This window comes from Cryptotermes secundus, unplaced genomic scaffold, assembly GCF_002891405.2.
Source record: "Cryptotermes secundus unplaced genomic scaffold, Csec_1.0 scaffold40, whole genome shotgun sequence".
Taxonomy (NCBI): Eukaryota; Metazoa; Arthropoda; class Insecta; order Blattodea; family Kalotermitidae; genus Cryptotermes; species Cryptotermes secundus.
This window is the reverse complement of record NW_019730583.1, coordinates 1076522-1102650: the sequence shown is the minus strand read 5'-3', so window position 1 is coordinate 1102650 and position 26129 is coordinate 1076522. Positions and strand designations below refer to the sequence as shown.

Sequence of the window (26129 nt, the reverse complement as noted above, 5' to 3'; positions counted from 1 at the left end):
GGCTTGATAAAACACGTGGCCGGACAACAAGCTGGAATAGACCATTGCTGAGCACCACTCGGTAAACACTGCTTGAAAGCCGGAAGTTTGCAGTCAGACAAGCACAAAAGAGAAGTCTATTGCTAGACAACGGCTCAGTAGTTATGTTCCCCATACAAGAAGGAACAGTGAATACATCGTTGTCTAGGTGATAATTGTAAACATGTAAACGCTACAACGCGTACCTTGGCAGACGTTAACATGGGAATGAAAGTCAGGGTTACTGCAGTTCCCGCTGCTACGAATACCGTCCGACGGTCAGAGAAGACCAGAGAGTAGATCAGATCAGTGGCGAAGGGAGCAGAGCTGAGAAACCAGCTCAGCCAAGAACCAGAAGACGAAATGTGAGTCAGGTCGCATCGTCCGGAAAACGTGATTTCAGAGTGACTGTGGTTATAACTGTAAACGAGTTGTCCAATAAACAGCTTCGTCTAATCCGGAATCCACAATTGTTTGTCAAGGAACCCAGGACACGTGACAGTACCAAGAAATCATTCAAAGTAAACATATACAATTGTTACTCTCGATTTACAAGCGATTGTAAAATGTTACGGGAATCTTAATGTCCTATGTATTAAGAACAGCTTAAGCAAACTAAGAACAAAGCAGCCAGGAATTATTTCTGTGTTATATGCCAATATGAGTTCCTTTGTGAAGACATTGTACAGTGTCCCAGTGTGGCTCAAATATTACAGAGGTTTACAATAATATAGCCATCTATTTAATAAAAAATTTTCAAAGAACATTTTCTTTGCTTGAAAACATCTGTTTCTGGCCACACATGTTGCTTTTGAGCTGAAATGAGAGGTATTTAAGATAGTAATCCAGTCAATAAAACTCTATCGACAGATTCTTATTAGCTTTTATTGAAATAAAAACGACAAACAAATATTTATATGAAGTTTCTACTAACTTCCTCTTCTTCTTTAGAATATTCAGTAGTGAGCTCGTTCCCCACAAAATATACTGCAGTTTTACTTTACAATGTTTTCATTTTTATTTCATATAAACACAATATTTTGTTTTCTTCACATAGAAGCACTGATGTCTACAAGAAATTGGATCTAAAAGCTTTCCAGAGCATAACAATTTTCTTTCCCTTTCGTTAAACACGGGAGCACTGCTTTCATCTCTTAGTCCTTTAGAATTAATATATAGTCTATATATATATATATCTGCAGATATTGGCATGATCATTTTAGATCTTGCTGGGGCTTGATCTCATCAAAAATTCACTAGTGAGGAACAGTGGATTCTGTGTGTGTGTGATGGTGCATGTAATGTGTTGACCACTCATCAGCGGCGGCTTAATAAGGACATCTGTCGGGCTAATGACTGGGTCAGTGAGATGTGCTGGTAAAAATGTACTCTAGAATTTTATTTCAGGTGGAGAGCGAGTGATTGAGACGGTGCGGTAGTGGTGGGGGTTGGGGTGAAGGTGGGATGGACCAGGCAGCCCAGATATTGCTTAGAGCCACAAACCACTCTTGAACCTACTAGCAGGTGAGTCACCTGCCATGTAAAATGTATGTATTTTAATAGTATATTTTACAATATATTTTTGGTTTGTTTGTTGAGCAATATGACTATGACTTTTCACCGTGGAAAACGTCGTTTTAACAAACAGTCTCGTTGTAGTGTACAACGCTGTGTCAGAGGACGTCGCCATGTTACGTCCAGTGATACTAGCGCATACGAGATGTGCAACAGTCGCCACAAAAGACTGTGGTTGTCCCGTACTATACAAAAATGGAACACCATTTTATTTCTTTGTCACATATATAACGTGTATACTGAGAAGGACCTTAAGCTTGGTGTACAGTAAGGAATTGTGACTTGTTTTAGAGCAGTGATGACCTATATTCATTTTAGAAATTTTATACTTCAAGGTTAAGATCTTTCATCATTAGTATGGCGGCAGCTATCAGCTATTACATCCCTATATGAAACGTGGCCTAAACAATATTAATAATGTAGACATGATGCTACAAGTCTGTGATACACTAATCTGAAAAAAATGAACAATTTTCAAAACTCTGTTCCCTTCATTTGAATAGAATACATAACGTATTTACAGACAGGCGTTTTGTTGTATTCTAGTGACGCAGCAGCTTCGGTACAACAGAGTGGCTCTTGTTGTATCACTCCGCGAGGCCAAACCCCTATTTTTAAATACAATTACATGTTATATGCAATTAATGAAACAGGACTAAGTACTCTAGATAAAAATTAATAATTAATATGTTGGTTTAGTTTGTCCTTATCTTTTGCTGCTTGATGGTGTATGGAATGTACGTCAATGGTGCCTTGGTATTATATAAAATTAGTTCCTTCGAAAAGGAACAGAAAATTAAGTAAAATATAGTCACTGTCACGTTTCTCACGGTGGTTTTGCACTTCGAACTTGCAGAAACTGCTGATGCTGCTGTCGAACCGAAGTGGCACTGGGAACAAACACGCTGAATAAGTAACTTAAATATCCGAAATGAGGGCGAACATAAAAAGTATCTTTCATTTGTCTTTTATAACTAGGCGTTTAAATTTCATAACACTAACTTCACTGAATTGCAGCCGCTTCTTTCTAGTTCCTCTTAATTTTATTACAAAATGGCAGTTTTGTGACAGACGTCAGCCTAAAATGACGCTGTCAAAACACTCGATTCACTTGAATGCCGCGTTGAGGCGGTCATATAGACTCTTCCCTTCCGTATCTTGTGCATTGGAATGTGTTTGTAGTGATGGTTAAATTGTAGATATATTTTTAAAGAGCTGCATGCTTTAAGTATTTCAAAAATGTTACTAAGCGTAGTAGTAATAGTGATCGTAATTTCCTGTATATTGCAAATTTGATCTCGATTTGAGATTCAGCTCCACACTAACAACATCACCGACAGGAGAAGGAGCAATTCGTGATGTGCAATTGTGAAACAACTAGAGAAAATTAATTGTATAGATGGGAAAATAAAGCTGTGTCGAGAAACCACCACGTATGCCCGAACTTTTCATGTGTTTCTTACTTAAACGAGGTTTTACTTTTATGTTTGAACTCAGCGTATCACGCACGCACCCACGCATACTATCAATGAAAAACACTGTCTCATGCTTATTTATACAGGAGTCAGGCAAGATTTTAGAACTAGTAGTTAATAAATGTTTGATTTACCTTATAGGCTATTGTGTAATATGTTGGATATATTTTATTCATCCTCTTTATATGACTCACGTAGTTTTTTTTAAATATATTCTTCTGCTTTTTGTATAAAATTATCTGTACATAATGTTTGAGGGAGGGGGAAGGGAAGCTAATCACATGGAGTAATACGAGAGGTGCTGTAGGGTGAATACCCCAGCATCTGCCATCTTCCTGTGATCTCGGAACATGTAACAAGAGAACTCGACAACCCGCCTCCATCCAAACATAACACTATCATAGACTATACTTAGAAGGGAACAATACAACTAGAAATTAGTGGATCATGTCCAATATAAAGTCGTATTATTTTGGAGCAACAAATTAGAGACAACCATGTACACGTATTGTATTTATCCATAAAAATAAAAATAGAGGGTCGAAATCTATATATGTAACAATATATTATCCCTTTTTAAAAATATATCTGGGAAGGGTGAATAAATTATATTGGCGATCTTTCCAGCAGATCTAACAAAATGTAACCACTTCCTTGCAATGGCACACAAAGACCTTCTTCATTGACCTCTCAAGACACTAAAGAATTTTCTACGCGTATTTGTTAACAAAGCCGATCTTATCGCTTTTTTTTCAATATTTTGGTGTGAGAATGAATATTTTGTCTTGTATAGATTTACGAAAATTTGTCTACTCCATGTGTTACTTAACGAGGATACGGGTAGGAAGGCGAACAATCTATAGTTTCATTTCTACGTTATGTTGAATATTGATGTTGGCTCATTACAAAATAAATAAATATATCTCGTGCGAAACGTCATCATCTTGGCAACGACTAGCTTCATAATCCTTCATTCTGTCTTACACGGACCGGCTCAAAAGACGTTCTGTATGGAAACAGTCGATTGTTTCGCAAGCCAACACATGACTCTTTTACTTCACATTACGTCCGAATTATGTTTCACGTCCAGTCTACTAATCTTGTTTTCTCTGAGTCGAATAGAAGAATACATTGTCCATTGTATTTGGTTCATACCCTAGTCACATTAGCACAGTCCTGTCGGAGAACACTTCACCTCACTCTGTGCATGTCTGAACAAACAGCACCACAATTTCGGATGTCTAAATGTAAGGGGAATGTTGTTTTAGAATACAGCACATATTTATAATGTGGTAACCTGACATGTTTAAACCTCTTTATGGATTTAAGTTTATACAGCGTGAGTCTTCTGATAAGTCGTGCTGCTAGTGGGTCTACACGTTTCTATTTCTCCTCGTCCAGAAGCACGAGGTCGTCTGCCACGACGTCACTGATGTGCAGGTAGATGATCCAGTACATGAGGTTGAAGCAGATGAAGCAGACAGGAAACACGATGCGGGAATACTTGTCGATGTCACTGGGTGTGATTCCGTACAACTTGTTGATGTCTTTGCCCGGGTGGATGAGGTGCTGGGGTGCAGGGGCAGCGGCCTCTTCGTCAGCACGCCCATTGATCGTGTTCTCCAGAGTGCCGCCCTTCGAATGGACCTTCGGGTCGTGAACTTTGAATCGCACCTCCTGGAACAAAGGGCATGGCCCAAACCCCAGACCACTTACAAGGTACACAACACTAATCGGTTGGACGTTATACTTGTACATAAACTCACGTGAACACATCGGCTATAGAGCAGACAACACCATAAAACTTTATGGTGTCGGTGATTCAGCTGTTGTTCACATCCCAGCTCTTCTCACTCACTCACTCCTGGAGCTGAGCCCTTCTTGAGAAGCCGCCAATTCTGCAGCTACTCAAGAACTTCCCAGCATTTTACGGAAACAGAAGGTTCATTGCCGTGTTAACAAGAGCCCTTCACTGGTCCCTATCCTGACCCAGAACAATCCAACCCATACCATCCCATTCTATCTCTCTAAAATCCATTTTAATATTACCCATACGCCTATGTCTTGTTCCTCCTAGTGGTTCTTTCCTTCTGGCTTTCCCACTAATATCCTATATGTATTTACTCTTCGTCCCCATTCGTGCTACATGCCCTGTCAATCTCATCCTCCTCGACTTGATCATTCTAATTACCCTTGGAGAAAAGTACAAGTTATGAAGCTCCTCTCCAACCTCCTGTCACTTCATCTCTCTTTTATCCAAATATTGTCCTCAGCGCCCTGTTCCCAAACACCCTCAGTCTGTGTCCAGCTTTTCAACACATTAAGATTAGCAAAGAGCACTCAATATCGGTGTCATTGGTACAGAAATTGAGCATTTGGCTTGATGCTCATATGTTTTCTTTCCTTTAAAATTAAATAAGTGTCGTTATATAGTAATCATGCCCACAGGACAGTTTAAATTTGGTCTGGTAAAAATTGCGGATTTATTCAGCTACATTTCACAAAAATCGACGCACACTTCACTTCAGAATACCCAATTATAAAGGAAAAATCCGTGGGTTACTTCAAAAGTCATGGCAACATAATTTTTCCGAAATTTCGAAAGCTTCGACCGGAATTTCCAAATTTGCCGCTGAGAGACAACAACGTCTGATTTCTAATGATGCCGCTAGATGATGTCTAAGGCAAATGAAGCGGGTCCAGCGCGAAGTCGGTGTGGTCATAACCTTCGTCGAGAATGAACGTTAGCCGGCTGGAACAGCGTTGTTACGTGAAAATAGCAGTGCTTCGCGGCAGAAATGCGACTGAATGTCACTCAGAGCTTGTGGAAGCTCTGGTTGCAAGGTCGATGGAAGCATTCCGACGTGGAAGAGAAGCAAGTGCCGACTTGCAACGTAGTGGACGCCTTGTGTCCGTTCTTACCGATGTACCGTACCGATGATCGCCCAGTGCATGGAGAAAGATAGGCGCTGGTCTCTGAAGGAGTTAGAGAGACATACAGGGATTGACCAGGCAACTGTGCATCGAATTTTACGAAAAGACATACACATGCGCAAGATTGCAGCGAAGTGGGTGTCACATGAATTAAACGAGGTTCAAAGGTGGACACGTTATGAAGCAAGAGGCGTGAACCTCGAACGATATGAAATGGAAGGAGACAATTTCTTGAATCGGATAATTTCCATCGATGAAGTATGAAACATTGAATTTTTTATTTCTTAATCACAATTGAATTTTTCGAGGATTAAAAGAATGAAAAAAAAAACAGTCATTCCGTAATGTTCAATTTTCTTGCCTAATATACCTACGCCCCTTCACATCTACCTGATCTGACTAAGCCAATCGGAGGGGTATGTCGTACCCTTTCATAAGTATATTTTGAACTTTCTTCACTGTAACGTGTTTGCCCCCCAAAATTAGTTGCCATGACTTTTGAAGTAGCCCAGAGATTTTAGCATGGATTTGGGACACGTGAAATGGAAACAGTATATTAGTAATATGGGACGCGAAGGTGTTGTGTCCATGGTAAAATTTTGTTATTGAACACTATGGAACAGTAGCAATATGAAACACACACATATGTATATATATACTTAATACCGTCACTATAAAAATATTGTAGAGCTATAACTTTGTGAAATCCAATAACAACAGTAATAATTAAATATAAAAACTTCGTGGAGTATAGTCTTTCTTGGGAAGCTACCAGTCATTCGGGTACTTACACAATTGTCGCCTATTACTTTAAATTCATTGCCGTTTTCAGAAAATCTATCGTGAGCCAGATTTATTTGATTTACACTCTCCCACAATTATTTTTTAAGATCCGTTTTAATATTACACTCAAATTTAAGTCTAAATTGCGCAAATTGTTTTTAATTTCAGGTTTACTACTAAAATTCTATTCGGTATAAATTTTTCATCCCTCTTTGCATGCTACACGTCCTTCCCATCTCAGCATTGATTTCATCATCCTAATAATATTTTGTGAAGAATACTGCTACTATTACTACTACTACTGTAATAATAATAACAATTATAATTGCCAGTAACATTTTAATTGAAAATATCCCTTTACAACAAATATGCTTGTGGGATTTGAGGTTCTCACAGCGGTGGTCGTGAAGAGTTTTGTCTTCTGTAATATAGGGCCGTGTAGTCTGTGAAAGGTCAACCGACGTTTCGGAGGAACATTTGGCCTCCGTTATCCTGTTCTGTTTGCTGCTTGCTCCATGCTGCTTTCTTGCTTAGTTTATTCTTCGACCCTAAAGAAGAAGGTGACATGTTTTTTTTCGAAACGTCGGTTGATTTTCAACGGACTACAGTACATTATATAGCAGAAGATATAATTCTTCAATATATAAATACTTGTATTTTACACAGAATCACCAATTTTTACACAAAGTTATTGTACAGACCTACTTACAACTTTCTACGTAGGAATACTGGCATATATTCTAACACTGCCTCTCTTTAAAACATGTTCCTTCTGTTGCAGTATTCAGATGGAGTGTTGTACTCAAATGTGTTATATAACTGAAATAAATGTTATTCCCTGAGATCTGCAGTTATTACGGCTCCGAATAGAATTACGGTCCTTTAAGATGTGACGTCGTGAAGTTTGATGATTGTGTGTTAGCTTTTCGGAAGTATAAGCTTCCTCTACTTTTAGGATAGTAGAGCTAAGTATAGAGGCAACAGGTTCCTCCGAAACGTCTGTACAAATAACTACAATGCTAACATCAGTGCAAGAAACATGCAATGACAGTATGGCCAACAAACTAGAACACAGAAAAATATTAAATAAATTCTATTATAATCACATGAGTATCCTGTAGTTTTTAGCAACTCTGTTATACGGTAGAGGACACTGCCTACATTTTTCAGAGCTTGATTCACTGGATTACTGCACAAAATGTTCATGTAGGCTGTTCCAAACTATTAGGTAGAAGTGATGCGTAAGTTCATGCAGTAACTTTTTCAGAAAATTTCGTAACGAATTGGTAGACTCCATGTTGTTGCAGACCAAAAGATCGAAACCTTAATCTCCATCGACATGAAATATTAAAATCTTTCCACTTTCCCTAACCTTCTAAGTCTCCAAAACCTGCACAGAATCTCACTGTCTTCCTTAGTTTTGGAATTTATTTGGTCTTCCTTGTTCCTCCGAATCTCATAAAATTTCCCCCTCTAAATTTCGTTATGTTCCTCATTCTCTGAATCCTCGCTACCCTTCGTTTTCTCATAAACCTCACGAAATTTCTTATTACAGAAAATCTAGCTACACGCCTTTCCCCCCCCCCTCACTTCCTACCTCATTCCTCCACTTCTCGCTCCCTTTAGTACCCCCTCCCAAGTCTTGTTTCTTTTAATATTTCCTCACATTTAATTACACCTGCTTTTCCCAACCTCATGGCGGCATAACGCATTATCTTGCAACTTACATTCTCCCCGTCGATCTTACGAAGTATATGGAACAGAATTCGAGGGAACTGGTCTCGAATCTCGGCACAGTTCCGACTATACTAGTCTGTGTAAGATTTGAGGTTTTCACGGCGCTGACTATGAGGAAAGCAGCCTTCTGGGATTTGGCGCCGTGTAGGTATTGTGTTAACCAACGTTTCGGAGTAACGTATCGCCTCAATCTTCAGGGTAGAAGAAAAAATTAGAAAATCCGCGAGCGAGGAACCAGAGTGAACAGATGATAACAGCATCCTGAAGATGGAGGCAATGCGTTCCTCCGAAAAGTCGGTTAACAAAATATCTACATGGCGCCACATCCAAGAATACTGATTTCTTCTATACTAGTCTAGTTTTCACTTGGTTTCTTTAATATCTCTTGATACTATTGGATGAATGCTTCATAGCTATCAACGGCCACTTCTTTCAAATTCTTTCCTATTCTCATAAAATTCCCCGCTGCATGGCCTGTAAGAAACTTTTAAATTGAAATGTAGTCGTTAGGTAACGTAAGATTAAATACAGTTGTTCCTAAAGAGCAATGTGAACCAGTGTCGGGGAGGCACGCAATATGCAATACTTGCTCTCTAACGTGCTCACTCCGAAACAGTTCCGCTTTCAGTTCTTTCGGTAATCCCGTATAACGAATTATTCATAACACAGCTTGTTTTATTATTTGTTAGTCGAACTGATTAAAATTCTATGCCGTTCGCATCTCCATTACGGAACTTTGAATGTATATTTAAATGTGCTCGCGTAGCCAACCGTACTCTGTGGGACTAGACAACGCAACATTTTGGCTTTACTCTTCTACGTAAATATTTTATTATTTACACGCTCTGACTTCCAAACAGACGTTATTTAAAGTGTTTAATATCAACATTCCTTTGCTCCCTTTTTGTAGCATAAGGCCCAGATCATCATAGCCGTAGGTAAAGCTCTCAGCACCATCGGAATATTAATGCTGACAGTATTGTTGTAAGAGAAGAAATATGGCCGAGGACACTAACTTAATGTGTCAAGAGCTGTGCTGGAAGTATTCATAAGAGTGACAGTGATAGTAGCATGCAACACTATGTTAATAGCAGCGATAATAGAAGCACTGTCGGTGTTGTTAATAGAAGCAGTGACTTGGAATTATGTAACGCAGTGCTTTCACCAACTGCGGTTAGCGACGAATTTGTGGTTGGTGAGAAGTAATTCACTGGACAACGACTTATGACTTAAAGTAATACAAAATCAATAAATTTAATAAATATTTATAATTTATATGATAATTTTACGATTTAGGGTTAAATTAAAAACATATATTTAAACTGCAGCTAATTCTGTATAGAAGCAACCTGTTGTGGTATGCATCACTTCTAAGATAAGCTACACATGTCACAGACAGCAATAGAAATGGTTATACTCTATGGGGGGAATAATAACTTTACAGTTCCATGTTATTTACAATAATATACTGAATATAGGCTTGTACATGCTGAATATAGGCTTGTACATAAAATACATATTTGAAATGTGAACTTAAATGATGAATAGATGTAGCCGAAAAAATATAGGTCATAAATATGTTTAGCATAATATTATAAATAATATCTAAATATAAGTTTATGATTTTTATTTCTGATTATGATCACTTGTTGCTATTGTGTGTGATCCTAACTGTTAAGTTAAACTCCACATATTTATCCACAGCTGTTTTTAATTTTAGTTCCGTTCATGGTTTGTTTCTATTTGCCATCTATTAATGTACGGAGCGTGACGTCACTAACAGCTGGAAACAGTTGATACAATGTTCGCCTTTCGAGAAGATCACCGCAAGAAGCCGCAGAAAATATAAATGAAGCCGCTGAATTAGACATAATGATGTTAACAGCAGAATTTTATTTGTAAGATTTGAGGCTTTCACGGCGGTGACTATGAAGAAAGCAGTCTTCTGGGATTTGGCACCGTGTATATGTGGTGTTAACCGACGTTTCGGAGGAACGTATCGCCTCTATCTTCAGGGTAGAAGAAAAAATATAAGAAATCTGCAAGCGAGGAGACCGTGAGAACCGGTAAAAGCAGACAGTCTGCTTTTATCGGTTCTCATGGTCTCCTCGCTTGCAGATTTCTTATATTTTTTCTTCTACCCTGAAGATAGAGGCGATACGTTCCTCCGAAACGTCGGTTAACACCACATATACACGGTGCCAAATCCCAGAAGACTGCTTTCTTTCAGAATTTTATTTCCTTAACGCAGTTTTGATATGAATATGTTATATATATTCCACTAATTTAATAAAACAGTTGTTTTATAACCAACAAATCAATTGAACATGACTTAAACGAATAATAATTATTATTATTATTATGATCAAATACTTAATTTCATTATCCAATATGGGCTCTATATATTACTCTGAATAAGGGTGGCCTCTTCTGCTCTGTCGGTTATGTTGTAGCTATTCAGCATACACTATTCGCTGTTGTGTGTATATGTGTGCATGTAGAATTCTCGAAAGTTTAAATTGTCACGATAGTTGATTGTCTCGTCATTAATAGAAAATAACAATGAAAAGCAAATGTAGTGGAATTTGCAAAAGCAAATTCAACTTGAAGTGCTGATTGTGCAATTGCCAGCAGTCTACTAATTTTGTTGAAAGAAATGCTACCGGCCCTAGTTCTCAATCTCATTCCCAGACAAGAAAAATGAATGTAAGGTTATTCAGTGAAGGTTGTTTGAAATGTGTTTCCGTCAGTTGCGCAAACAAAAATAAATTACAGACTCAAATGCGTTACTTTTAATTAATATTTTGAAAATGAAAATTGAAAGAACATCATGAAGAAAAAGACATTTGAGACAAGGGACACAGAAATTTAGTGGTGAAATTTTCAAATATTTTCAAAGAAGAAAAATAGATTGCAAATTACCGGCGCAATTTCTTAATCACTCTGTTGCTCTTAATGATCGAGTATCTATCTTTTATTTGGAAATAATGTGGCAAAAGTCAGAGTGAAATGGTCACATAATTGCCGAAAAATGTTTTTCGATTTGTTACTGGTGCAGAACTTGCAGTTTTGATTAGATATCTGTTGAAAATTAAGTAAACTACACTTGTTAGTTCTAACAAAATACCTAGGATACGTGATGTTTCAGGACAATCGGAAACAGTGAACATTACTGAGTTACGGTCTGGAATTGATTCTGCGAGATCCATCTTGACGAGAGCACTGATTTTTCAAATTTTCAATAACTTCTTTTAGCAGGCAGTTTCTGCGTAAAACATGACCAATCCAATTAGTTTTCCGTTTTCTTATTTCGTGTAGGATATTCTTCTGCTCACTGACTCTAATTAACACTTCTTCATTTCTCACATAATCGGTCCAACTGATCTTCTCCAACTCATCTTCTCCAACACCACATTTCGAAACTTTCCAGATGTTTCTGATCTACTGCCCTAAGTGTCCATGTTTCAACTCCATACAGAGCTATGCTCCAAACATAGCATTTCACTAGTTTCTTCCTCAAATTTAAGTCCTGTTTGCTGTAAAAAGATTCTTCTTCTTGCTAAATGCAGCTTTTGCCATGGCAATCCTGGATTTAACTTCACTAGTACACCTTGCATCATCTGTTAACAAGCTACCCAAATATTTAAAACATTTCAAATTCTCCAGTTATTTTTGGTCTACCTTTATTGTGACTGGGGTTGGTTGTCTCGAAATTTTCATTACTTTTGTTTTCTCCACATTCATTTCCATGCCAAAGCACCTTCCAATTTCAATTTGTCTATCAATCATGCCCTGTAGCACAGTTTCTTCCTTAGCCAGTAACACAAGGTCATCTGCATATTTCACAGTTTGAATAATTTGACCTAATTTGAAGTCTCCGAGCCCATCCAGAGCTTCCTTGGTAAGGCATTCGCTGTACAAGTTGAACAGAATTGGTGATAAACAGCATCCTTGTCGAACTCCTCTTCCATTTGTAAAATATGAGCGGAAAAATGACGGTTTACTCTGTTGTTTAAATTTACCTCCAAACACAAATGATTTAGCCACATTCGCAGCATTGGGATAATGTATAGATGGATAATGTTAAGTTACACTAGACAATAGAAAATAATCATCAAACTGTGTTGCAAGTATAGCAGGAAGACATGGTGACATTTTTAAAAGGTTGTTGGAGACAAGCAATGTATTTCCTGTTCCAGAAGCTTTGGCTTCAAAGGGTGTTCTCTATAAAATTACGGGAATCCTGAAGGAAGAAAAAAATATTAATTTGATTACAGGATTGTCACCGAATAAACAGATTTTTAAATATTTTTTCTTCGAGGAATCGAGTTAATCATGAAGTGCTAACCGGAATGCATGAATCTAAAACAAGTTATACAATTTCCTGGTCGAGAAAAGAGCCCGGTTAAAAGGAGGTTATCTATGATGAAGGCTGGTTAATAAAGGTTGGGTAATAAATTTGTAATATTTAGCTGACATTCTCTCAATCTATACGCCTAACGAATATAATTAGAAAAGACGAGGGTGAAAATGGTAATATTTCAGCAGCGGAACATATTCAAATATTCCCATAATACTGCACTTACTGCAAACACAACTCGTAAGGAACATGAAGCATTTGGAGGGATATGTTAATATCAGTGATAAATAGTTCGAAACAAAATTTGCCCCACAGTTGAATTTCGCTCTTTTTCTTAAAATTTAAGTCATTAGGTTATATTCATAAGAGGTGTTTGAAAATTTAAACAAAATATTATAATGGAAGATGGTTATGCTACGGATATGCTGAGCAAATAATTAAATTTTCTTTGACTCATTAAGAGGAAAATGAAAATATTCAAAATATTTCTTCACTCACACAGAAAAATGATTACATGATGTTAAGTTTGTCGTAATTTTTGGTTAAGAGTAAAGGAAAAACAGTTTCCGTTGCTAATAAGAACAGTGCGTTTCACTGTTGTCATTCATAAAAACTTACATTGGTGAACTAGGATTTTAGATTTTGAAACAATAAATGAAATGAAAAGACTTAATAGAAAAACCGATGTCAACATCCGCCCTGAAATTGGCACCATGGCCTTTATATTCGGTATGTAATCTACTTCGACTAATCATTATTCTTCTGCTCTTGATATTGATTTATTCAGCTCAATCATTTTATTTCATTGTTCTTTCTCAATAATCTATAATATCTTATTTCTTTGGGTGGAGTAAATGTGTTTCATAAGGCGTGGCGTAAAATAAAAATATACTTGATACGCTCTTCGTTATTAATTCAATAATGGGTTTTTATACGTCCAGTATTATCCATGTTGTTTACTTGGAATAAAAGAGCTGTTATCACAAGGTAGAGCTTTGGTTAGTGTTGTTATAAACAAATCTCATTGACACATTTATGCGTTTTATTCTTAAGATATTCCAACTTAAATTTTAAATAATTTTGTATATTTCCATTTATATTTCTGGTTTCGATATTGTGATTTTACAAGCTTTATATTGTTTAAATATTCAGTATTAAATTATATTCGATTTATAAGTACAGTGAAGAACCACTGTCTGCGAGAAATTTCCCTCGAGTTTCCTGACAAGCAGTGTTGTACACGTACATGTGGTTTTATAATTGGTGTTGTACGAGTAGATAACAGTTGTTACCCTCAGGACGATGATAACAAATTACTAAAATATAGGATTTTATCTCAGCCTTTTTGCTTACGTATTTGCAAGCTTAGTGAACGTCACGAAAAAATAAGTTATTATTGTCTCGTTCCTTCCTTCTGCGTGATCATAATTCACGTTTATCAACGTCTTTATTCACACCAGTTTCCGTCACAAGTGACTGTTACCGTAGGATGGTTACGAACATTAGGTTAATGCAAGAAAACTACTTTAAATGTTTTGCTTTATTTTTGACAAATTTGATTTTTACTTTTATATATCCTACAATACAATGCAATACAATACGACTGACTACGGGCTGGACGACCGAGGTGTCGGAGTTCGGGTCCCGGTAGGATCAAGAATTTTCTCTTCTCCACGTCGTCCAGACCGTCTCTGGGCTCCACCCAAATTCCTATCCAATAGGTACCGGGGGCTCTTTCTCTGGGGGAAAAGCGGCGGGGCGTGAAGGTGACCACTCACCTCCAGCTAGTACTGAGGTCAAGAAAATATGGATCCATACATCCACTTCCCCACTCGCCTTAATGGCTTAGCGCTTAATTAGTTAAGCTGAGGGACAATCTTACCTTTTACAATACGTTACTTGGGCTTACCTAATTATTGCTTGAATTAAATCGTCTTTTGCAGCAAAGGATCATACTACCAATTTTACATCTTTTCTTAAAACGTATACTTTTGGAGTGGACCCTGAAGAAACATTTAATTTAATTGAATTTTTCCAACCCCTTACATAAATCTCGCACTTCTGATTACTGGGATGCTGAAACCGACTCACTGTATTTCCCAACAGTAACAGCCCGAGGGCATTGCTACCCGTCTCACTACTGCTGTCATACGCACAAAATGGCTGAGATTTCCTGTCCGAACCCGTTTTTAGGCAGAAAGTTCGGACGATCCTCCTGCTAATTGGCGTCTCGGCTGTGCCCGTACATGTCTGTAGCGTGCAACACTGCTCGTCCTTGTGAGCATGCCTCTATGATGTTGGTGGCGGTGTTGCGGTGTAGTTACCCCATGCGGTTGTGCGTGCGGGGCGTCGTGACCCCGCGGGATGGTGCTGCAGTTTTGGCTGGCGACACTCACTGTTTGTTTGGGCGCATGGTCACCTTCCCCTGGGGGTCCCGGGGGAGGTGCATGAGCCGCATCTAAACCAGCCTTCTTCTGCTCCGCTATCTTCTGGATGGCAAGGAAACGATTCTTTCGCATTTGGATCCTTTTCGCCATGTACCCAACGGTGGCGTATTCTGTGGAGAAGGAACACACGTTGTTAGACAGTTACACAAGTAAGAGATGGCGACTGACTTCTGGGAATGTCAGCTCTTGGCATTACTAAGCTCTAATTTCAATCGGCAGGGATCTGTCACTACTTTAACGGGCCTCGTGAGAAACGGCTTCCCCATGACCCACACAAACGACAGTTCAGAATTCACAGTAAAATAAATTCCCCACAATTTACTTTGGCCCATCCAGTTTTATGATGGATTAAGTCATCTTAGGAGTTTTTAATTTTCATTTCTGTATTTTCTTTATGATATCTGTGTTATCGGATAGTAGATTCACGCCATCAGCATAGACTACCAGCTGATTTGTACCATTTTATTTCAGTCCCAACTGGTTTTCCTGGACCTTTCTGATGGCATATTCTAAAGCAACGTTGAAAAGCAGTGGCGAAATCATCTGCTTTTTTAGACCATTCTGGATAGGAAATTTATCAGACAAACATTTCCCTATACGTACTTTACTATACGTTTCGTTTAAACACATTTTAACAAGCCTAACTACTTTAATGGGTATCCCAAACTCTATAAGAATATTGTACAATACTTCCCTCCTAACTAACTTTCTTGAAGTCTACGAATAGCTGATGTACTGTCTCATCGTACTCCCATTTTTTCTTAAGTACCTGACAAATTTAAAAAATCTGATCATTAGTTGATCTGTTACGTCGAAACTCACACTGATGATCCCCAATAATTTCATCTATATATGGACTTAACCTTGAGAGAAGAATGCTGGATAAAATTTTGTATGAAGTAGATAGGAGTGATACCCAACGATAATTATTACAGTCAGTCTTAATGCTCTAAAATTTTTATCATAAGAGTGCAATTCATTACTTCTCTCAATATTATCCGTAATCCTGCTGCTAATTATAATGGTAATAATAGTGCAGATTTTAACACAAGCTCACTTGAATTGTAGTAATTTCCTAATCGTCACTGGCGCACATACGCGACACCCTCTATCCGCTAAAGTTGGCACCAACTTCGCCGACAAGCCGCGGTCGCTTTGTCGGTATAGTTCACTTGCGGACTATAGCCATGGAGTTTAGTTTTATTATTGCAGAAGTGGTATTCACTGATTCTTACAAACATATTTGGGAGAAATGTTGCTAATATTTCGCTTTAGGAGGGAAAGTCAGAAAGTAAAGACAATTTTAATTCAATTAAGAATGATCCTGGCAACACTGAAAAGATGAAGCATATAAATATTTTATATCATCCTTAAGTTGAACCGAGTTGCTTTTCGTTGTCTTTTGAGCAGTAATAATACAGCAGACATCAATATTGGCCGCTCCATCGTCATGCGCTAAAGAAAAATCTAAGGGTCGATTCTTGTGAAGATGCGTAGACTCACTCACTCATCCATGAAGCTGAGCCCTTCTTGAGGAGCCGCATATTTTGCAGTTACTCAAGAACTACCCAGCATTTTGCAGAACCTGAAGGTTCAATACCGTGTTCACAAGAGCCCTCCTCTGGTCCGTATCCTGAACCAGATCGATACAGTCCATAACATCCTATCCTATCTTTCTAAGATTAATTTAAATATCGTCCACCCACCTATGTCTTGGTCTTCCTAGTGGCGTCTTTCCTTCTGACTTCCTCACCAATATCTTATATGCATTCTTCCTATCCCCCATCGATGCTACATGCCCTATTCTGTGCATTACATTTGCTTTTACCACAACAGAGCTCTATCATCACTCATGGAGCTGAGTCTTTCTTGAGAAGCCTCCCGTCGTGTAGCTACTCAAGAACTTCCCATCATTTTATGGAAACCGAAGGTTCATTACCGTGTTCACTGGGTCACATCCTGAGCCAGATCAAGCCAATCCATACCAAGATGAGTAGACTAGTCAAATTTAAGGAAAATCGGAAGCCCTGTAAGGAGGTAACTGCAGACTTATGAATTAAAGCTTGTGAATCGGTTGAAAGATTCTGTGGAAAGGGGTCGAGTCTTGCCACAAATTTTATCTTATAATAAGATTATATTATTTTAACAGTGATGAAAAGCTCTGAAAATAAGGAATTGTTACTATATCAACTACGTAACTTCTGAGTGTTGTCTGAACGTATGTTGTATAGTAGGTCATGAATAACAGATCAGGCTCTTGTTTTTAATTATAAATGTCTTTCTCTGGAATCAAGTAGCTTATAACAGATTGAATTTCTAAATTGGTGTATTCAGTCCACCGATGATTTCTAAGGGCTCTATTTGAGTGAATCCTGTATTTATATGTAAGATTTGACGTTTTCACGGCGGTGACTATGAAGAATGTCGTCTTCTGCGATGTGGTGCCGTGTAGATCCTGTATGAACCGATGATTCTGAGGAACGTATCGCCTCCATCTTCAGGGTAGAAAAATCCGCGAGCTAAAACCTGGTTGAGCATGTAGCTACAGAATATGAGTCCTCCGAAACGTCGGTCCACACGGGATCTACACGACGACACATCTCAGGAAACGACGTTCTTCATCTATACTTATACGCTTCCTGTTAGCATCAAGCGAATTCAGCAACAAAATAATACGACCCTTTTTTGGTGTATGGATATACCTGACGATATTAACCACCTGTAGGTGTCCCTGTCATGGAATAAGCATGACTATATTAGGTATAGCTGGGAGGTACACTGAAGGGTTTTCACAGAAGTGCAATGGAGATTGGGGTGCACACATACGAGAATTTTAATTTGTCCATGAAGTTTCTATGTAATTATTTCATCACTTCCTGAGCATGATATGGCTTGATTAAAGCAATGTGTAGAATCACTTACAGATGTGCGCTCTCCTCACATTTCCTGTGCTGACGCTGCAACTCCAATAAGTCTTTTTATATAAAACATGTTACAGCCTAAACATGGAATCACATCACTCTTTGTTATAACGAACCTCTAAATTTTCTTCTAAATGCGTCCGTCCTCATTTCTATTTCTATCGATTCTAATAATGAATGGCTTTATAGAGGGTCAGATGGCCTGTAACAAATAGGATTTTTGTATTGTTACCGTGAACACTTGATAATCCAAAACCATTAAAGCCGTAGGATCATTCGGATTACTGGACTTAAAATAAAAATTGGATTTTTGATTAAAATTATTTTTTTTTCGAAAGTTATATCGTTACATTTTGTTTATAAAAATGTCCGGAACCCGAGATTTATTTGACAACACTATGGCACGGAACAAGCGGTAACCGGGTTACATCTTTCAGAACCTAGAGGAGCAGGCATAGAGTATTATACTTCGCAAGAATTCACTTTTACTGCAAGTGAGTGAAGCAATTAGATAAAATTTGTAATTGTTAGACGTGACGATTTCCTCTTTGATGATAGTGTAAGTCAGTTCGGATTACCGGCGATCCTCTCTATTGTTAATTTATGGTCGATTTCAACGGGCCGTTCCCTAGCTTTCCTTTAAAGTCCATTAATCTTGGTTCTGTCATCAGTATCTTCGTACGAATTCGAAGATGCAGTTGTCTGTTTATGGAAATGTACAGTCGCTCAGTAGTGACCCATTCCGTGGGTTGATAAACAGCCGTATCTTCGCACCACTTCAGAGGTGGACTGCCGTTCATTTGTTTTCTGATGCGTACGACTTACCGATCAGTCTTGTGACTGAAGAGAAGACAGATTGCGGGTCAGAGAGCATTATCCTGCAGCTAAATTGGCTTAAGGCCAACCCTGGGCGCGGAGACCGTGTTAGTTCTCCTGCTTGAATGAAATTTAGCTCTTGTATTTCAGAAATATCGATTTAATGATTATTGACTTACCCTTAACCGTGTACTGAAATAATCAGCTACGTAACTACCTCGGTGACTGATGAGCCAAATAACTAATTAATTCTAGCGGAGACCTTCTTTAGAAGCTAATAAGTGTTTAGGTAATCAGGATATGTCTTACTTTTTACGGGATCTTTGGGTCCATTATCGCAATCGCTTGAATCCAGGCCTCACCCTCACACCCTCTTTGTTTAGTGCACATTTAATCCTATCGCCAATCTCCGCCAAGGAATCCAACTTATTTCTTACTTTCAAGTTTTGAGCCCAAATTTTGGATTCATTTGTCATTCTTTCATGCTCTCTACCTGTCCCTGCCCCGTTTATTTGCCTTGCTCTGATCATCCCAACGTTTCTGTGAAAACTATAACACATTATATTACCTGGAAAGGGAACTTTTTTAAGTTATATTGCATAAAGAGATTCAGAATTTAAGTGGATTTATTTGAAACTTCTGAACAAAGGGGTTAAGAAATGCTTCCTCACATGGACTGACATGAATGCCGCACAAAGTGCCCTGTCACTGCCGTACTTATTCATTAAAGCAACAGTGGACGCAGAACAGTTTTTACCACAAAACAAGTTGTGTAGACGCACAACTATTGAACTATTGAAGCATGATAATTCAACCTGAGAATCTTCTTGGGAAAAGAGAGGTATAAGCCGAAAGGTCGTGGGTTAAATTCTTGATGATTTCGTTGGATTTTTCAATTGACCTAATCCTTCCAGCCGCCCTACGATCATGGGATCGAATTGGTCTCTAACAGAGAAGCGTATCAGGAATCTTCTTGGTGGTAAAGGGCTGCCGGCGTTAAGGCTGGCAAACTCACCGCCATCTGTGAGCCGATTGTCTAGAGAAAATGTGAGAGCCTTGACGTCTCACAACCCTATGGGCCTTCACGACCTGTTACAAGGAGAGCTTTACCCTTTTTACCTTTGCACAAATGATGTGCTAATCAAACTCATGCTCTTATCTGCTAGATGTTAGTAAGCTGATAGTTATTTAGCCGCCATTGATGCAACTTGAATTACCATTACCATGATATCCGAGGTTCTCACTGCGAGAACTACTGAAGATTACTATCTTTCGTGACCTGCCAACGTGTAGTTGGTTAATTAAGTACCAGCGTTTCGGAAAAGTCTCTTTCCACCATCTTCAGAATACATGAGCCTTTCAAACCCAGAAAATTGAGATTTTTTCTTTAAAGTCAGTACCTACCTAGAAAAGTTTATGGCATCGCATTCAAGAAGACAGCAATTTTCATTCTCGTTTTCGCCACAGCCCGCCATTGGTTGGATTCGAAACCGACTGAATTCAGTTCAAGTCTTAATACCATTTTTTTAAGGTACCTTTTCTTTAATCTTCAAATCTTCGCCCAGCTCCCAAGTTGTCTCTTACTTCCGGGTTTTCCAAATTAAATGTTGTGAGTATTTCTTATTTCTCCATGTGTGTTCCTTGTTTCACCCATCTCATCCTTCTTCATCCGGACGCCCTAAATCTTAATATCCGGGGAAGGGCAAAAGTTATGAAGCCCTTCGTTACTTGCAGAGAGAAGACATACAGAAATATCAAACCAAAAGTGAATGTTCTGCTTTACCCATCAGAACACTAACGCCACCGCTGGATGTGAGAACACTAACACTGTAATTGTGCGTTACAAAACTAACATTATCATTTGGCATTTTACACTAACACTATCATTAATAGTTAGAGCACTAACACAATCATTTATGCTTTGAGACATTAATACCTTCACTGGACATTAATCAGAACAATGTCATTGAGTATTAGAAAACTAACATTTTCATTAGACGTTACAAGGCCAACACCATCATTGAACGTTAGAACACTAATATCATTGGGCGTCACAAGGCCAACACCATCATTGGAAGTTAGAATAATAACACCAGGAATGGGCGCCAGAATACTAACACCGTCAGTTTTAATTAGAACACCAACATTATCACAGGCTGTTAGAAAACTAACATAACTTTGGAAAGTTAGGTGCGTCCTATCCGGAGTTCAACGTTTTTTGGAGCTGGGACATTATGGGAATCGGATATTTGTCTCCTTTCTTAATGTCGCCTTCTTCATGTCGATAAGAAAGCACGCAGAACCAACTAGTCACCGAGCCAGCCTTTCAAAAAGTGTCGCAGTCATTGAAGAAGGTAGTGGGCATGTACAGGGCATATATGTTCTCTTGTGGACTGTGGTTGGTTGTGTTGAGATAGCTCGGCATTTTGAGCTACAATGCCTCAGTCAGCATAGTGACTAGATTAGGGTCTGCATGTGGGGGTGTGGTTTCCGGCACGCTACCAAATCCAGATGCGGCCACTGATCCAAAGCATGTCAGAGGGCTTTGCCCGTAAACGAAACTTACTGTTCGCATCCATCTAGTGCCAAAGTTCAAAATGCATCGAAATTTACGCCCACTGTCATGCATGTTTATGATAAGACACTTAATTAATACAAACACAGTACTACTTTATGTTTTCACTTTAGAAGTTCACAATGAACTTAATAGCTTCACCATATTTAAGAGCAGCATAAGTCGGGGGCCCCAGACATAGCCCAGCTTTAAGAACAGGCGCAAATGGAGTTCAGTAGCAGAATAAATTTACAGCCCAACAGAACTTTGTAAATTTCCTTTCATGTCATTCATTTATTTAATTCCTCAAGATGGTATCTGTTGACGAAATTAAATAAATGAAGCGGCAGAAGAGAGGTAATTGAATGAGGGTAGCTAAATCCATAGCGAACTGTCAAATTATTGAGAATGAGAATAGCACAGACTAATGGCTTGCAGCACGAGCTTTTTATGGAAAACGACTTTGTTTTACGAGTTGTGGATTAGTGAAGAGAACGGAGATGTACGACACGAGTTAACATCATTAAAGAAAAAAATATTGGACTGCTCATTGCGGGGGTTTTCGACAATTTGGAATCTTCCGCAAAGGCAGGAACTGAAGAAGTTTAATTGGAAGTTATCCTGCTCTATGTACCGCGATCAGCACTTGAATAATTTACAAAGAAAAAGACTGTACGTCATATGGAATTGATTAAATGTGAAGGGATTTTGTTTTCGTTCCTATTTTTACGAAAGGCGATGTGCCAATAGCCAAATACTTTACTAGACATGCAGTGTATTCTTCAAGAAAGGTAATAGGTCAGAATACTGCAGTTACCTAGGAAATAGAATATTAAATTCTGGATGTAAATTACATGGTACAAATACTTCATAATTTCGAATGCGAGGCTGAGAAAGTTTTCTGCAGTTTTATTATTAGATAACAAGAAACGGAATCAGAAATTGCAGGTTCTCTACATGTACAGTATTTATATTGACGTGACTGTCGTACAGGAGATGGGAACTAATTTAGAGACTTATCAGCCGTTATACATTCTCAAAAGATTTTTAAATGACTCAACAAAAGTTTGTATGGAACGTCCTAGCAAACAAGCGTTTCACACAATATCTGATTCAAGATGAAAAGATCTATATGAATATTTGTAAAAAGGGGAGAATTGCTATTGGCTTCAGAGCAAAATTAGATCAGATTTTAAAGAATCAGAGAGAGAGAGAGCACTGTAATNTTCCAGGCACGTTAAGAACAAGGACGCGTAAAGTAAATAATGAAATGAAGATAGACTTTCTGAATGCATGCAGTTACAGAAACTCTTGACTAGATATTCACAACAGGACGCAAAGAATAAAGAAAATTAATTTCAAGATGTCCGAAAATAAGTTACTGAATGATGTATGGAAAACTGTACCCTAAGTATAGATAATAATATGGAAAGAGCCTCATATTTTAATTATCTGCGATGATATATGTAATTCCAATATGACAAAGGCATAATGGATAAAATAGAAGCTACTCCCGTAGAGCAGAGATCTTCTTGAGAAATAACAGTCACTCAGATGGCTAGCAGATGCTTTGGTGGGATCTCGAGTTTAATTGCCATGTTTTAGCAGCTCTCCGCTCAATTCCTGTCCACATCCTGATAGTCCGTGTATGACAGGTTGTCATTTCTAGTTTCCCGTCTATTCTTTGGAATCTCAAGTTCTCCCTTCCTCAAGATTTTCTTGTATGGAATTCTCACCTTTCTGTTGGCTTCACCATATTTCGAACAGTTCATCCACAGTACAAACCTTGTGTAATATTTTTTGTATACTGGTTTTACGGCAGGAGTTATTAGTTCATTGCCCCAAACTTAAACGGGAGCACCACCTCTTGTCGGCTATCTACGACTGATTATATTCGAGTAGCCGTAAATATTTGTAAGTTTTCTCGTCTGTTTTACATCTGAGTGAATCATGCAGAAGTGAAAAGAGAGCATCATAATGTGGATTTTAAACTGGCTCTTTACTGAACTGTGACGCTTCGTTGCAAGTGAGATTTAAGTAAAACTTTTATTAATTGAGTCCCAAAATCAAGCAATTTACATACTAGTGTTTTTAAGATTCCCGTAAGAGAGTATAATACTTGCCAAGCAAAGATGCGAAGACCATGACGAAACAAGTTCCCAAGTAAACATCGATTGATTTGACGTAGGAAATCTTGGGTAGCGCCGCGTTCGTGGACGACATGAGGGTGGTCATCGTGAGCACGGTGGTGACGCCGAGGGCCACCCTGGCGGGTGTCGCGTTGCGGTTCAGCCAGAAGCTGACCCAGGAGATGATGACGATCAGACCAGATGGAATGTAGATCTGGATGAGGTAGTAGCCCATGGAACGAACGAACTGAATCTCGCAAGCCAGACGAGAGTAGTTTCCTGGTCATAACACAGTAACTTCATTAAATGGAAACATCTTGCTCATATCGTCATGAATTCTGACATCACTGTTTCATATCGATTTCAGATCGATTTAACATCGATATTTACCGCATTATTAACGATAAATCGTTTTAGAAGCACAAACGGATCGATTTTGCGGTAAATATGATGTAGGTAGTCATAGATATATCGAAATGTGAATGCTCTTAAGTTGAATTAATAGAAAGTATTAACCTCGTGCAGAGCAGAAATTTTCACGGTGCCTTTAATCTCAATTTAAATTTGTGTTCTGCTTGACACAACGCAAAATTTCTCCGATGCGTCTCTTAAGTACGCTTATGTTGAATCGCCATGACGAAACCTTAATAACGCCATAATTCGTGCAAAGCTACGAGAAGAAATAAAGCTTAAACAAATAGACTTGCTTGAACTGAGCGAGCTGAAGTCGGGCCAGCATTTCTCTTCTGGGGTGAAAGGCATTTAACGAAACATGAAATAATATTTCGAATTTATTTTTAAAGAAAATTAATCAGACAGAAAAATCCTTATAAAATATTAAAATGCATTTTTATAGATATTTAATAGTTTCACTTCACGAAAATTGAAAACACTGCAGAGGAACTAAGTGTCATTTGATTGTTTTCAATATTTATAATGAAATGAAGTTTATTAGTGAAGGTCAGGAAATTGATATGTCGTCTTTGACGGATTTTCTTTCTTTAAACTCGTGTGATTTAAAAAAATTGTTAACTTTTTAAATATTTAGAAACAAACGTAACAATAATTTTTATACGGGAATTTATTAATTTCGGAATCGAGATTAAATTATTATTTATAAGCATTTTCATGACCTTTAAAATATAGGAGTTTAAATTTCATTAATATGTATAAAGTGACCGCCCTTGAGATATTTGTTCTTTCTTGGTCGAGGAAAGTAAATTTTAATGCTTTATAAAATATTATGCCAGTCAGCTCTCTAAGCAAAATTCATTCAGAAGCCTTTCCTTTCCTGTTTCTTCTCTTTTTCTTTCATCTTTTCTGCATAGTCCTTTTCGTTTTTTGCGTGTTTGAGGTTAGATCCGAATGTTTGAAAATTAGAACTGTTAGGCAAGATGAATGTATTCCATTAACGTAGAATTATAATTTATAATTTAATTGTTGAAGTACATAACTTGAAATAGGCATTTATGAGCACGTTTAAAATATTTAAATTATTATACTGTCATTTCTCTCAAGGTTTCAGCGGGGGCGTTAGGCGTCACAAAATCTAGTGGCAGATTTAAATTAACAGAAAATTTAAGTGATGTTTGTTATTTTAAAAATTAACAACAATAAAGAATTTTATATATTATAACATCCATCATATTTATTAAATATTTTCTAATTATTTTACAAGTATAAACACTATTGTCATAATTTTTTCCCCCTTGGCACTACAGCCCCAGTGGGCCTAGGCCTACCTCCATGAACTTCTCCGTTCACTTCGGTTTTTCTAGATCTTACGCATACGGTAGGACTCCTTGGGCGAGTGATCAGCTCGTCTCAAGGCCTCTACCTGTAAACAAACACAGAAAAACGCATACAAACCTCCATGCCCTGAGTGGGATTCGAACCCACGATCCCGGCTTCCGAGCGAGCGAAGACAGTGCATGCCTTAATTATCATAAATACACAGACGAAATTTCTATTAAATTTCGGGTAACGTTTGTCAACAAATTGGTTAACACGATTTACTCTACTTTCTTCCGGCAAATAAATGTAATATAATGGAGTTTCAACATTCATCAGGTTAAACGGGCATCGCGAATCGTATTCTTTGTAACGTACGTAGTCCTACACACTGATGGTGCGCCTGTCTAAATACGAACGCGTTTCAAACTAATCAGAGACAAATAATCCTATCATGGCTCTAGTGAGGAATGAATATTATACAGGAGAGAGTAAATCGAAATGTAAACCTGCCGATCAGAGATATTCACTTGTCTTGGTGTTCACAGTGATCATAATGAAGGAACAGTATACAGTATCATTAAATGTCAAACAAATATGTATTACACAGTTCAAAATATGCTTTATGCGATTCAATTTTAAACGTATA

The 26129-nt window shown here is 38.1% G+C and overlaps 1 protein-coding gene across 13 annotated transcripts in view; it reads right to left on the bottom strand.

The window, feature by feature from the left end:
• Window positions 1-883: 883 nt before the first annotated feature.
• The window catches only part of LOC111866341 (gamma-aminobutyric acid receptor subunit beta), a 157496-nt gene continuing 132250 nt past the window's right edge, over window positions 884-26129 (bottom strand). For 5 of the 13 annotated variants that reach the window (XM_023855193.2, XM_023855192.2, XM_023855191.2 and 2 more), the window contains 3 exons: window positions 23744-24028; window positions 15207-15439; window positions 884-4745 (listed from right to left, as the gene is read on the bottom strand). In XM_023855193.2, the coding sequence (XP_023710961.1) occupies window positions 4452-4745; window positions 15207-15439; window positions 23744-24028 (812 nt within the window). In that variant the 3' untranslated portion in view covers window positions 884-4451. The remainder of the gene's footprint in view (window positions 4746-15206; window positions 15440-23743; window positions 24029-26129) is intronic. The other 8 variants (XM_023855203.2, XM_023855202.2, XM_023855201.2 and 5 more) reach the window with 3 other exon arrangements.